Source organism: Frieseomelitta varia, unplaced genomic scaffold (assembly GCF_011392965.1).
Source record: "Frieseomelitta varia isolate USP_RPSP 00005682 unplaced genomic scaffold, Fvar_1.2 scaffold_147, whole genome shotgun sequence".
Classification (NCBI taxonomy): Eukaryota; Metazoa; Arthropoda; class Insecta; order Hymenoptera; family Apidae; genus Frieseomelitta; species Frieseomelitta varia.
Genome location: NW_025109161.1, coordinates 310,835 through 326,709, shown reverse-complemented (window position 1 = coordinate 326,709; position 15,875 = coordinate 310,835). Strand labels below are relative to the sequence as shown.

At 30.1% G+C, this 15,875-nt stretch overlaps 1 protein-coding gene across 15 annotated transcripts; it reads right to left on the bottom strand.

The window, feature by feature from the left end:
- Window positions 1-53: 53 nt before the first annotated feature.
- Window positions 54-15,692, bottom strand: LOC122534674 (intersectin-1). 15 transcript variants are annotated; one of them, XM_043665544.1, is made up of 38 exons: window positions 15,331-15,690; window positions 15,154-15,209; window positions 14,787-14,940; window positions 14,552-14,700; window positions 14,246-14,473; window positions 13,826-13,921; window positions 13,060-13,161; window positions 12,469-12,639; window positions 12,314-12,337; window positions 11,853-12,017; window positions 11,378-11,735; window positions 11,085-11,298; window positions 10,851-11,002; window positions 10,645-10,767; window positions 10,442-10,580; window positions 10,062-10,376; window positions 9,611-9,985; window positions 9,389-9,543; window positions 9,106-9,307; window positions 8,754-9,038; window positions 8,533-8,640; window positions 8,261-8,356; window positions 8,145-8,153; window positions 7,830-7,967; window positions 7,614-7,740; window positions 7,375-7,539; window positions 3,022-3,149; window positions 2,849-2,955; window positions 2,706-2,778; window positions 2,431-2,637; window positions 2,270-2,353; window positions 2,032-2,187; window positions 1,825-1,971; window positions 1,518-1,758; window positions 1,279-1,353; window positions 981-1,055; window positions 372-545; window positions 54-292 (listed from the first exon to the last, which is right to left on the bottom strand). In XM_043665544.1, exons 2-38 carry the CDS (start codon window positions 15,173-15,175, stop codon window positions 141-143), a joined length of 5,691 nt encoding a protein of 1,896 aa, XP_043521479.1. In that variant the 5' UTR covers window positions 15,176-15,209; window positions 15,331-15,690; the 3' UTR covers window positions 54-140. The 15 variants fall into 15 exon arrangements, with proteins under 15 accessions (XP_043521479.1, XP_043521469.1, XP_043521513.1 ...); XM_043665534.1 differs by having other exon boundaries at window positions 9,383-9,543; window positions 15,331-15,688; XM_043665578.1 differs by lacking the exon at window positions 1,279-1,353 and having other exon boundaries at window positions 9,383-9,543; window positions 15,331-15,688.
- Between the last annotated feature and the right edge of the window lie 183 nt (window positions 15,693-15,875).

Here is a 15,875-nt window from a genome sequence, read left to right as displayed (position 1 = left end):
CAACAGGCTATCAACTCTTAAACATTAAGGTAAAAAATTGTTTTTTTGCATGTAATGATATGGAAGATCCTGGCAGTAACAATTGTAACTTTACGCTATAATCATTTACTTATGAATACGAGCAATGCAATGCAATGCTTTTACCGATTACCAAAGAGTCGTAAATCCAACTTCAACACAACAATACCTTTCTCGACTTCATGTAACCGAATACGTTTCTGTACCGGTCCACACGAATCCCTACTATCTCTCATTATATCAGCAACTCTTATTTCTGCTCGTCCAAGAAATTCTGTAATGATTTTTAAGTATTATATTGTTAAAATTCTTCTAATTATGTTTATACATCAGAAATATACAGTTAATTTTACCATCTGGACTATAATAGCCTTTATCAAAGACCGTGATACATAACGTATCCTCAAGTAAATCCTTTACTTGGAACTGCATAGACGTATCCCATAAAGGACAATCAGTTCCTGATATAACGCCCGTCCTCTCTTCTTGTGAACCCATGCTCACTTTACAGAATGTATTGCACTTTCCTATAAAATTAAATTTCTTATTATGATTAAAATTAAATTTCTTATAATCGTTGTAAAAAAAACATACTTTTACGTAGAATAGTTTACAGTACTGTTAATAAAGCATAAATCGCAGTTGCATAGATTTCAAAGCGGAGATGTGAATAGATAATACATGTTTATCGAGTTTAATGTAACTAAATACTAATATAATTTACTGTTACAAAAAATAATGTTCCATGCTTAACTATAATCAAATCGCATGCGCAATGTGACTGAGAAATAACAAATGAAGAAGATAATTATGAAAAATTAAGTAGAAAAGAAAAATTAAACAAAACAGCCAAAAAGTAAAATGTATAATTCGTTTGTTATTATTATTTTTCTCGCAGTTACTTATAAGTCCACGTACCAAATCTCAAAGTAGAGATTTCATGCAAGCAGAAAAAATTTTACCTTTTTTCAACATAACTAAATCTTCAGCTTCCACAACTACTAATCGAAGTATACCCTGGGGCGGTCTTCTGCGAACTACAATCATGCCAGATTTCTGTTAGTAAAATCGCGTCATATTATTAAAAAGCGTAATTGTGATACAAATGATCCTCAATGGTTTTTTGTAGAGAAGTTTGTCCCGTTTCCTTTTATTGTATACTTTCGTAGAAAAAACACCAAACAACCAAAGCACAAAGCGCATGCATATATATATATATATATAAAAAAAAAAATTTAAGCATTCACGGATTTTGCTTACCAGGTATTGTCTTTAAATTGAAACCTTCAAGCACTGTAACAAGAATTCTGCCGCATGCTCCAAATTGCGCCTGCTCTGTTCACTCACACATATTATGCGTTATTATACATTAAATTTATTACAAATATTTCTTATACGTTGCATTGTATTTGTAACATTTATTGTTGCAGCAACGATACAAGAACAAACAAGGACTATACTTTACAATAATAATGAACAATGATGAAAGTATGACTCACTTGATCTCTGTCTTTGCAAGCGTGTTTTTTCGTTCTCCATAAATTTCTTTCTTGCTTCTGTAATTCTTCTAACCCATAGTGAACATTCACTTGGAGATGGAGCCAACAATATTATCGGTTTCTTTTGGTCTTTCAGTCTCAGTATTTTAGTTGAATTTTCTGAACCTTCGCTGAAACCTAAACTAACATTACCGTTCGTTTCTGAATCACCCAAAAAAGATAACTCGTTTAAAAATATTGGCTGCAAAGAAGAAATATTTCAATTAGTATTATCATATTATTGTTACAGTAATTAATCATGAGATACCTTTCTATACATCTTAAATTTTTGATGCTCGTTTCTCTCAAACGAAAACTGTTGTCCACTGGATGAAAACTTTTTGCCAAGTACTGGTTGAGCAAACAGTAAAAAATCGTTTGTGAGAAATCCAACAAGTTCCTTTCCACTTTTTGCCTAAGAGATATTAAAATTACTATTACACAAAGGTAACATAATCTTTTAGATTTCGTTTACCTTATGAAGTATACCAAAATGAAGAAGTTTTCGTGGACCTAAAGAATTTGTTAAAGAATTAAAGATAAGTTGTTCTTCAAGACCATCACAAGCCACATGTGTTTGCAGCCATTCTAATCTATCACTATTTTCTTTCTCTCTAACTCCTTCATTTACCTACCATGAAATAAAATTAATATTAAGTACTAATTTTCCTTTTTTTTTTTAAATTGAATGGTTGTTGTTTTCAAAATCTCACCTGAGTACAAAATTCTTCTGCTTTAGCTAATGCCTCTTGAAGATATTGCCTATCAGGATGATCAATTGGGGTATGCTCTAAAATCTAAAACAATTATGATAAATTAATATAAAAATATTTATATCTTTTTTTAAATGAAGAATACTAAAAATGACAGATACTTTGCCAATAATAAGAGGGTACTTTGTTATTCTTTGCATTGGTTTTATAAGGAAAGAACTCAAAGGCATTCCTTTTGTACGTGGATCTTGTTGACAAACTTGAGCAACTTTGACAAATTCTGGCATAGTTTCAGTTAATCTCTGAAGATAAACGGCAGCTGATATCTGACAACTGCAAAATCTTATATAGGCTGACATTCTGGGTATCTAATGGGTAATAAATATATGAATATGTGACTACGATATAAAATTAATTACAAATAAAAAAGATTTACATTTTCACATAAAATATCTCCGATCATTCTTACAATCCCTCCTTCGCTATTATCTCGTCGTATACGTAATGTTCTGAAAAATGTTTGTTAAATGAATAACTATAGTTGACATTACAGATATTTTCAAAAATATAAAACGATACCTTAAAAAATTATCATTACAAGCAATAATATCTCTCCAATTAACAAATATTTTATCTACTTCGTCTACAGTTAAAACTAAACTTTCAATGAGAGGTTTCTCAAACACCTGTAAAGAAATTTTATCTTTCAATATATGAACGTAAAAAAATTCGTTTAGAAGATTTAAAAATACCTCGTGAACGAGTCTCATATCTTCTATGTATGCCTGTTCAGTTGTGATAAGTTCTTTGATGTATTCTTGCCGTTTCCTTTCTATAGAATCCAATCCAGCCATTAGTAAGTTAGTTGTCATCTCATTAGCTACACATAAAATGTATGTAAAGACATCATTTCAATCTTTTTTCATTTTTCTAAAAATAATGTAACTCTAACTAATTTCAGATCATCTTGCTCCGAATAACAAACTACGTAGTTTTTAGTAAAATTATTACATAAAACTTTGTAAGAATTAAATGTTTGTGAAACAGAACTCAAAAATCGTAAGATAATATTTTAAGTATTACTGTTAGTCGCTGGGTTTCATTGAGTAATAGAAAATTGTTGGTACACAACAATACTTTACAACAGACAGATACTTTATTTCAATCAGCAGTTTTGCGAACACGTCTGTATATTATGTATGGATATGTGTACATATGTATAAGAACGGCGTGTATATGCATGTGAGAAATTTCGAATATATCCACATGAAATGTGAACAAAAAACTGTAATAAATACAGAATGATTTGAACTTGTTCACACTCATACAGTGCCCATCATACTGGAAGTATACCACACACAATTTGAGATTCATAATGAGATTCGACGATACAACAAACAATATGGATATTTTGCAAATAGTAACAACCTTAAGGATATAGCACTACACAAGTATTTTTCTCATCTAAGAATAACCAGTTGCATAACTTGCTTTACACATTGTCAACATGTTTAGATAAAGATTACAGGATTATTAGCGCATCTAGAATACTTAATGTTAAGCACACAATGTTTAGTTCCACGATCAGGCATATTTATACACTTTTTTTTTTTGCAAAGAGTTATATAGAACGTGTAAAAGGATTAATTGGTGTATAAATATGCTGATCTACTGTGCGCTTCTGAGATATTCGAAACTAGTTATTCCATCAAATTCCTGAATAATGGAATGAATATTAAACGTAATGTAATACATGACTTTTTCTAATAAATATCTCATATTATTTCATAAAATTTACATTTATATCTAAAATTTTAGACACTAAAAAGTAAAGTATACCAGTATATTTTACAATTTATTCAGTAAAAAATAGTTTCAATAGAAAATAGTAAGTTATTTCAAATAAATTTTAATAATAAGACGATATTTAAGTATCTCAACACCGAGATTCGTAAGCTTAAAAGCAATAAATATAAATAAAGAATCAGCAGTTTTAAATTAAACAATATATTTGTATAACATTTATATATCCTATTCTTAAGTCATATAAATTATTATCCTCAGGGATAAATTGATGGAAAAACTGGTTTGCGATGATATAACGTAATAAATCATTCCCACCAGTGGCAATAATATCTACCTAACTTTATGATTGTTATTAGTGATATTTTAATGATGATTTAGGCTCTATAATAAAAGGCTGCGAAGAAGGAGCACATCATCTTCCATTATTTTATCAGACAAGTCAGAGAAAAAAAACAAATAAAAGCTATACATATGTAAAATAAATAAATAGGAACAACAAATCTCGTAAAACTTATTGAATTCAAAAGAGAGCATATTTTCATTCTTTCTGTAAATATTATGTGTAATAATATTATATCTCTTTTTGATTACTTATATATAGAATTTTGAATTTAAACAGAAGTTATAGACTGTGTAATTGTTTAAAAATTTTAAGAATACACATATATCTTCTATATATTGTAACAAACTCTTCACCGAAGTAAAAAGTTAAACGAAATATTCAACATTATGATTTAACAACTCCTTCTCCCTTTACATTAAAGGCAAGCAGAAAAATAATATTCAGTTGCCCGTATTTTTGCTCTAGGCCTCGGCGCAATATAACTATACAAACCATCTGTATTGCACACCAAATAATGTACTAATGCTAACAGAAGAAAAAGGAACAATGACAGGCAGTATTTAAACATTTTAAAAAACTTTTCTCTCAAAGACATTAATTATAAAATTTTAATACTACTAATAGCACTTGTACATGTAATTTTTATCGACCTAACACTTTAAGCCCTTTGATTATTTAATAATGTTTTTATATTTTTATTTACACATAAAGCTGTTTAAATATTGTTAAATACATAAAGTAGTATGAATGTTTTACAGATATTTCGATGTTTATTGTCTTTGCTCCTAGCAGAAAGTGCTCCTGTTCTACTATAGCTATATTTTTGAATATAATTGCATTTTTGTAGATCTTTTTTGTAATTTTTTTGGGGGCTAAAAGTGCTAGTATAAACAGAAAGTCTAATATCTTCTAAAGATTAAACTTCTTAAATAATTATATGTTTTCCTTTCAATTTTTATTCAAAATATTAGTTACTAATGAATTTTAGTCCAAATGGTTAAAGTGTTAAAGGAATCATATTCGATTTTTAAGCTCTGTCTAAATTAAAGTAGAGGATTGAGGTAGAATTTGGTGTACATGTCAGGTGGTTGTAATAACACGATATTATCTAGTTATTCAATATTTAGCGCTCTCCTTTATGAGTATATATATATGTATATATATATATATATAAATATTGCGCAATAGTAATTGCGTTTGTAAACCATACATTAAAGATTCAATAGTTTAAAGAATAATGGTCATTAAGATATATGGTAACAATTTGAACGACAATGAAAATAAAAGACTGAATACGACCCTGAATCAGAAGAAAAAGATTCGCAATAATTCAGAGTAATATAAAAATGAAGAGCCAGCCCTGAGTCTTTCTTTCCCCCTTTTTATTTTTGTTTTCATTTTTATGCTCACTGTCTCCACCGATGAGACTTGTTGGTTGTAACACGGCGCGTTCAGTGTGGAGACTGCTATCATTCTTATTGCACTTGAGATGCTTTTATTTTAGCCTGCAATGCTGCGGTGCTGCTCTGCTATCCTTTATGCTGCATGTTAAGCAGAGGCGAAAGATAACAATTAGTAAAAAGAATTCCAAGTATTGTAGGCAAATGACAGATGTTCAAATTCTTTGAAGTAGCTATTTCGCTTTAAGATACTATTTTTTGATATTATAACTCCATTCAAACACTTTATAAAACTATAGTTTAAAGCAAAGCAAGTTAATAAAGATTATATAAATGATTATAAATAATAATAATTAAAAAATAGAATAAAGAATGTATAATCAAATAAGACAATAATGATTTATAATGATTACTTATATTACAATGATTATATTTATATTTAATATATAGTATTTAAAAAAAATATTTTAAAAATGTATTTAAATTTTTGATTATTGTTAATGATATGAAATTTCTAAAATACAGATTTATTTAATATTTTGAATTAAATATTAAATAATATTATATAACAATATATATAATAATATCTTACAAATATTTTATTGAAACGAAGCAGCTACCTCAAACGGACAGACGGACGGACAGGCAGGCATGCAGGCAGACAGGCAGGCTGTATGATAGAGAGATACTTTTCTGATAACTGATTCCGCAAAAACTACCCGTTATAAATAGATCAGAAATGAAATAACGATTACTGTAAAGTACAGATGTACCGCTTTCCAAGCCAAAGTGCTGAATTTGAATGTAGCCATGTCAGAGCAGAAAGCACACATAACACCCGTATAATAGTAATGAAAGAAATACTGTTTTCACATAATTTATTATTGCAAATTGGAATGCATTTCTTATAAATTATTACCAATGAAAAAATTAATAAGTATTTATATATCTAGCTTATCACGAAACTGTCCAAATATTTAATAACCATCTTATTTATGCCTGTAACCTATAGCTAATTTCAAATTAATTCTATAAGTAAACGTGTGACATTATAAAGTAAATGTAATATATTACCAATATGTATAATGTATCTAAAAAAATTTTTATGTTTTTATAGTGTTTTCCACAAACATAAAATTATACAATATGAAAATAAAATTATACAATATGAAAATAAAATTATACAATATGAAAATAAGTACATTTGGTTGACAAAATTCAGGAAATTAAAATTTATTTGGTCCTACTAAACGACCGTCGCATTAAATTATAAATTGCGTTACCAAAATTTTGAAAATCGATACCGTGTGATATCGATTTATATCTCATAAAATTGAAACCTGACGGTCGTCCGTCTATCCGTGTATTACAAATTAAAAGTATGCTATAACTATATAATTATATCTGTTTTACATTATCTTAAATTTTATTTTGTTAAAGTATGCTAGTTACAAAATTGTTTCAAAACTGCTCTTTATTAAACACTTATGGTGGATGCAAATTATGTTTCAAATTCTGTAAGTGAAATGTAAAACTTTGAAATAAAAAATACTTACACATAGGAGATACATAATTACTAGGGAAAACACCAGACACTCCGTTTAATTCGCCTTTCCACCATGCTGCTTCATCTTTTGCAAGTACAGTTATAACGTCACCTTTCTCAAAACTTAATTCATCCTCATTTTGTGCTTGATATGGGTACAATGCCATAACGCGTTCTAAATTAGTAAAGCATGTTATTGATATGTTCCTCATATTTAGCATATATAAAACCATACTTAAAACTACTTGCCAACATTTGGATCTGTAGGAGAGTCTTGATATCCATGAGAAACAGGTGTGCTTCGATTACTACTACTGGTTAAAGGTTTAACATAAGAAGCTGGGAACCATCCAATTTGTCTTTTTTTACCACGTGCCTAAACGGAATAGAAATAACACGAAATATAACTGCCGAAAAATTATTTTACTATATAATAAATTTGAAATAATTAATAAATTATTATACTTGTAATTCTCCTTCCCACCAACCACTATCTGTCTTTTTACGAATCATTATTAATTGTCCTTTTTGTAAATCTAACTGCTCAGAACTAGTAGCTTGATAAGGTGCAATAACTTGTACAATTTCAGGTTTTCTTCCTCTCTGTTAAAAAAAACACATATTGTCAAAATCTATTATGTTTTTATCATTTTACTTATGTACAATATATGTTACAATATACTTCATCTGATGTTATTTACGAAGCTGTAATATATGAGTATTAAGCAAAATATATAAAATATAGTGCTTAGCAGATACATTTTGTAACAAATAAAATACCTTATGATACTGTGATAACAGGACATCAGCAATAAAAAAAAACAATTAAATTTTATTAAATAATCAATGTTATATATTCCTAGATTACAGATATATTGTAAGCAAATATTAATTACCTGCTGCGCAGCCATTGCGGCAAAATCTGGCAATTCTGCTCTATCTTCCGCGGCTTGTCTTTCATCTTCGAGCTGCTCAGCAGTTTTCTCTGCTTGCTAAACATGGGATATATATGCGTCTAGCTTCGTACTTTACATGCTAATTATTAATAATATTATGCGCACAAAGTTAAATCTATAAAGCTTTTTTTACAATACACAAGAAATATATTTCTATTCAAAGTATATAAAAGTATATAAAATAAAAGTATTAGAATTAAAATATTACGAACCAATACTGCTTGGGCAACTGACGCAACTGTTTCTCCATTAGTTGTTGTTGTTGTGTCTTCAGTCGTTGCAGTAATCGTTTCAGATACGTTAGTAGTTACAGAAACACCCTGATTAATATTATATATGTTAAAATTCTAAAGCGTCTTATCGTTTTGTGCAATAAAAACTGCAATTAGTTATTCAAACTTCATTCAATAAAATGAAAGATTCGTTATTTTACCTGATCTGAAGCATCACATTTTTCTACATAATTAGCAGGGAAAATTCCGCTCCTATCTCCTATATTACCCGTCCACCAATCGCCTTCTTTTTTAACGACTAATATAACTTCTCCTTGGTTGAAAGTTAGGTCTCCCGTTTCGGCAGAATCATATGGATATAAGGCTACGTAGTATTCATTAAGACCTTCAACCACTGCTGTTTGATTAGCAATAATTTCTTTGACATACGATTTAGGGAACCAACCCTTGGCTTCTTTATTAGATGTACCATACCACCAATCACCCTAAAAAGTTAAAAAAATGTATTAATATAAATTTATATATGTAGTGTGAATATATTTTTATACTAACCTGTTGTTCATCTACTTTAATAATATCTCCTTTCTCAAACGGAAGATGTTGTTCTATTGTAGGACGATAATGATACAAAGTAGTTACTTGTATATCGCAAGCTACACCTAATCCAAGAGTAGGTATAATAGGTTCAACAGGAGGAGGCTCGTCACCAAGTGATCCAGCATCAGATACATTTTCAGGAACTTCAGCAATCCCCCTATATTAAGGAAATGTAAGAGTAAATTATAAATAATCTTAGCAATTGAATATAATTTCAGTTTAATTGACTAACTCTAACGTTCTCTTCTCCACACTATCTTGTTGTTGAATGAAAGCATTATCATTTGCGCTACCAGCATCTACTGGTTCCACGTAGGACTCAGGGAACCAACCAGTATGACCACGAATTTCGCCAGCCATCCATCCTGGTTCTGCGTTTTGAACAGGCGGTACCTATTGAAAGAATAATTTAATTTTTATTCTATATTTTTAATATCCAAATATATTTTCATAATAATACCAAGATAATGTCGCCAGGTTGGAACGATATTTCATCTTGATTTCTAGCCACAAATTCGTATAAAGCTCTATATTTCATAACTCCAGGAGTAGTACTTTCTTCCACTGCCTCAGTTGTGGTGGTATCATTGATAGGCCATGCAGAATCGTTAACTGCTGTTGAAGTATCATTCCAAGCGTTATCACCCCACGCAGAGGTTGTATAATCAGTACCAGTTCCGGTACCACCACTTGCTCTGAGTTCTAAAACTTTTAATTTTTTATCTTCGAAAGTTACATAAAGATTCTTACAATCAGCCACTAAAGTTTCCATTTGCATTTTAATATCTTGAAGCTGGCCATTATTATTTTCTATATCAGCCATTTTAGCATCAATCTATTAATATTAATTTCATATTACAACATTGCAGCACATTTAATATATTACACATATTTGATATACTTAAATATACCTGCTGTTGCAAATCAGCAATTTTATCTTTCATTTGTTTCAAAGTAATTTGCTTATTATCGAATGCCATTTTAATAGCTTCTTGACCCGCCGACTCCATAGCTGTATTTAGCTTATTCTTTGCTTCAATTCGAGCCTTTTCTTGACTCAACGCTAATAATCTTTGGTTTTGTTCTCGAAGTTTATTTTTTAAAGCAGCCATCTCTTGTAACTGTGCATCACGTGTCGATCGCATTCCATCAATTGTCGTTTTAACTCCAGATACACCAACTCGAGTGTCACAGATTTTTTGAGATAGTTCTTTCACTTTATCGTTCTACGCCGTAATCAAAATATTATATAAATGTCAATTGTCTTATTAACAATTCCTTTAATACTTACAAGTGTTCCTAATTCGATAGTTAATGTCTGATTTTTTGCTTTTAATTTCAGTAATACATCTTGTTCTTTTTGCCTCTGAGCTTGAAGTTCTTGTGATTTCTGATTTTCCCATTCTAATTGTCGTTGTCTTTCCATCTCTCTATTAAATAAATAAATTTAAGATTTTTACACATATTTAAAATTTTATTTAAAATTTTACTCACTTTCGTGCCGCTTCTCTTTGCTCTTGAGCTCGTTTTCGTTGTTCTTCCTTTTCTTGTTCAATTTCTTTTTGCTTTTGCATTTGTTTCTCAATTTCTGCTTGTCTTCGTCTTTCTTGTTCTAATCTATATGGTATTTGTTTTTAATCAATATAAAATGCTTTAATTCAAATGTTTATCTATGTAATCTTTGAAAAACATTTATTTACCTAATTTTCTCTTGTTTTTCAGCCTCTTCTCTTTCTTTTCGTTCTCGTTCTTCCTGTTCTTTACGTTGAATTTCTAATAAAGCCTTGCGTCTACGCTCTAGCTCCGCTTGTCCTTTCTCAAAGTTTTCTTTACGTTTGTCTTCAAAAGAGGTCTGTAAAAAAGATTGCATAACATGCTTTGTTATAATTATGAAATTATTTAATCACAGATACTTTAATCAAAAATGAACTTACTTGTGGCATACCAGCTGATGGATCTACATTTTCCGTTCCAGTTTGAGAAAGCGTTAAACTACTTTGTCGTTGACGTCTGAATGCAGGTGGAATAAGTTCAATTGGTAACGTGGTAGGTATCTTTTCACCAAGCTTAGCTATATCACACAAATGCATTGCTAATACAAATTCGTCACAACTTAAACGACCATCAGAATCCATGTCTGCTAATGCCCTAATAAAACATTTATGTTTTGAAATATTTTGAATCCTTTCAATTGTTATTCTTTGATATTTGTCGTATATTATTATACCATATCTGTGCCAATATTTGTTGAGGTAACTGTGACTGCACCATAATATTCCTAGCTTGAGGACCAGACAAAAATCCAGATCGCGTTCTGTCCCAAGTATTGAACAATTGAGTATACTTTAATTTTGTTTGATGAGGTACAGCCCATTCCACAGATTGTGGGGAACCTATTGAATGTTGACTATGTTGTGAATCAACCGAACCCACTCTATCTATACTTGGTGGACGTGCAGTTGTACTTAATGGTGTACTTGTGGATACTGGTGTTTGAGCAATTACACCATTTACTAATGTACCACTTGCTGTGGTTGCTGACACTAGCGGTAAACCTACAACTGGAGGAGTTGATACACCCGTCCCTAAAAGAAAATATAACAAATAATGAATTATATCATTGTAATGTAATGATAAAACAATCTAATAATAACACATGTAATAATAAAACAAAATACATGTGATTACAAAATTATATATACCAGTAGATATTGGTGCAATTGATGGTACCATAGTAGAACCTGTAATTGGAGCAACCATACTAGTACAAGATAACGGTTGCATAGGCATTGTTTGTGCCATACCAAAAGCAGCCATTGGGACTGGAGTTGTATTTATGGGTGCAATTGGTGCTATTGCAGGCATCCCTGTTTAAAGAAAAAGTACTTATTAAGGTATAATTCTTTTTACATATTATCTGCTTATAAGTAATGTTAAAATTCTGTTATTCGATAAATGATTTAATTAATAATATCAAATTACTAATTACCATAGTTCACCATTTAAAATAACAATATTTCTCATATTAAAATCTTAATTTAAGGTATAGGAAAATCAAAATTTAAAAATACCATAAAAGAATATTTAAGTTATATTATTTATTAGTTAAATTAAGCAAAAATAACAACTATGTTTTCTACAAAATCCATTTGATAAAGTATACCTGAAAACTCAAGATCAAGTAAATCTGTAAAAAAAAGAATAAAACATCATAGGTAAATCAACAGAATTTCTGATTTAAATGTATCTATATTGAAAATTAAAAATTTAAATAAACATTTAAAAAATAGAGTGTGAAAAAAGAACATCTTATTTTACCCATGGCAGATGTAGTCATTGATTGCATAGGTTGACCCGGGGGAACAACAGCAGTAGCAGAAACAGGTGCAACTTTGATTGGTGAAATCCCAGCAGCAACAGGACTATTAGGAAATGAAGGTGGTGCTGGTTTTGGAGGTGGACCACTGGTAGCAGGTGAAAAATTTGCTCCTAAAAATACATAATTATGTTTATAAAATTCCATTTAAAAAATATTACTTTAAATAAAATGTATAAAATGTAATATAACAGCAAAATAAAAATAATTAAAATATGAAATAATACAAATTACAGTTGCAACAACTTAGGAAAGCTTAGCAACAGCGGCAAAATTAATTTATAATTATATGCATTTCATACTAAAAAGTAAGTATTTAATAAGTTGGATGATTTTTTTATTACAGTATGGTGTTTGTTACAATAATGTATGATACAAAAAGGAATCATTTCTTATATTAATATTTTAATATTTCTTTATATTAATAATCTAAAAATATGGGGTACTATCTAAGTTTACATGCAATTGCATCTATTATATTTTTAAAGAAATGGATTCTATTTCTCAAATCTTCTTTACATTTTGAAACATACCAATACTTGTGGGTGGTGCAGGTCTTTGAGGAGGACCACCACTAGGAGTAGTGGTAGTGGTAGTGGTAGTGGTAGTGGTAGTACTTGTAGAAGGCACGATTCCTTTTTTTTTTTTTTTTTTGCAGCACAAATATTATATTATTGTATACAATGTTGTATAAGTGTGCAATATAGAAGAAAAAATAGCAGAGTAAATTATATATATGTAGCCAGTAAACAGAGCTATTGCAACATTGATTACACATATAATATTACATAAAACATGTATATTTTTATAATGAGATGACACAGACAGAAGTAAAAAGCATAAAAATATATCTTTTAATGACATGTGTTTATGTTGTTTTCTAGTAACATGTGAATGTCTAAAATACAATGTAATACCGTTTTGATAATATTGTGTATAATAATTATATTATTATACATATCAATATTTATATTGCAGATTTCATTATGCTTTATTTTCATAGAATATCTTGTAAGATTTATAATATAATTGCACTGATTTATAATATAATTGCAAGTTAAATAAAATATAAACAATTATTTAGCAATATATCTTTCATGCAAAAATGAGTATTTGCATTTGAAATATCAATGCGTATACCACAGCACATAATATACTGCTGATTATATCATCCAGTAAAAGAACAAAATATGCCTTGAAGAATCATAATATTTTTATAAATTTGAAAGAAAAATATGGAACAAAAGAAAATTCAGTACTTAATCATTCATAGATAAACATCCACTTCTTATAACATACCCACAGAGGGTGGTGCAGGTCGAGCAGGTGGCTTTGACGCTGTGTGAGTTGTGGCATGTATAGTGGCAGCCACATTCTGTCTACTTTGTCGTGATGCTGTGTAGTATGATGCATAAGTAAAATAATGCTAAGTAATGCTGTTTGTTAGTTAAATATTCTTTCTTTTCTTATTTTTCAAAGCTATAATAATGTAAATAATGACAATATGTGAAGTAGATTTTTATTCTTGGCAATGAAATATTTGTTATTATGATATATATTAACTATGAAGTCAACTGAAAAATGATTGTTGTGAAATAGAATTCTTAACAATAGTGTAAGAGTTTTGATGAATCCTATGAAAATTTATATTTCTTTCATCATATTCACTCATTTGTATATGCTTCATATATTTGGACATAAAATTCTTAATATAATTACCTGGTAAAGTCATTGGTGAAACAGGTCTAATAGCATGTCCTGGTAATGGTCCATTTGCAGGTGGAGGTCCTATAAGAGGACGTGGAACAGATCCGGCCATAGGCATTCCACTAATTAAGGGCTGCACTGGAACTTGTGGTGGACCAGATAAATTAACTAATGAAGCAACATTATTCTGTGGTGGGATATTAGCAGCCCCGTTTGTTAAGTTTGTAACATTAGCATCACCTAAAGGTTACGAAATATTAATAATCATAATCTTTAATTAAAATAATCTTGATTATTTACTATCTTTATCATACTTACTGGCAGAAAGTGATTTCAAACTTTGCACTAAAGTTGAAGGTAAAGTTTTAGGAATTTCAAAACCACGTAACTTTAAATTAATTAATTTACATGCAATACTGAATTCATTTATGTCCATTTTTCCATCTGAATCTGTATCTGATAAAGCCCTGTATCATCACATTTTTATATCATACATATGATAATTCTTGAAGACATTAAATACTAAAGTGACATAATAATATAATGTTAATACCAAATTTGTCCAAGGATAACAGGTGGAAGCTGAGATTTAAGCAAAAATTCTTTTGCTTGCTCTCCAGTGACAACTCCATTGATTGGTTTCAGAGAATCAAATTGCTCTCTATATCTTGCACGTTCTCTGGGTTGAATTACCCATGGGTCCATACCTAAAAGAATTACCATCTCTGTTTTTATTTTAATATTCAAAGATTAAACAAGAGTAAATATATTTACGAACGAGTCTACTGATCGGTCAATAAAATTTATCAAATTAGAAATTAAGAATAATTTCTGTTTTCTTATGTCAGCTACTGTCAACATGACAACTAAATTAGAGCATGTCTGTCACTACACTTGCAAACAAGAAAAAATTGACTTACCCGGTGTTTGGGGGGTGGCCATCTCTGCTCACCCGTAGGTGACCACCGAACCAAATCTGTAATCAAAAACGGGTGTAACTTCTCGAAGAAATTAGTCGGAGAAATCAGTGAAGGAAATGTGTGATTTCAAGGTTAGGTTACAGTGATCGAACTTAGTGAAAGTAACTCGATATGTACCTCACGAAAGAAGAATTGTCGAAACGCTACTAATTTAGCGTAAATTCAATCACGAACAAACCCAATTAACCAAATAAGTGCGAGTTCATGAACTTGAAGATTGATCGGGGCCCTAACGCACTCGTATAAGAGCAAGATTTTTTCTCACGCCAATTTTACAAACATATGATGGTGAGCCACTTCTTTCGGTTGCGAGACCCCTTTTACAATATTATTGAAAGAAATTCATGATAGCATATCATGATGTTAGTGATCCTTTCGTGGAAAAACGAAATCAACTAAAATTTCTTAACTGTACCGACGATACGCGGGTCGGCCCACACTACTGACGTACATACGTCACTTTTACGACCTCGGTTATTTCCGGAAATCTTCGGGAGGAATCGATAGCTGGCCCGAAACCGCCTCGTTAATCTTCGGCAGAAATCGCTATTTCCGCAACCCTTAGTTCAAATTTCCCATTTCTTTGAAATAATAACATATTCTTTATTTATGACTCATATTCTCATTCATGATAAAAATATTCGAGTCATTCCATAATGTAG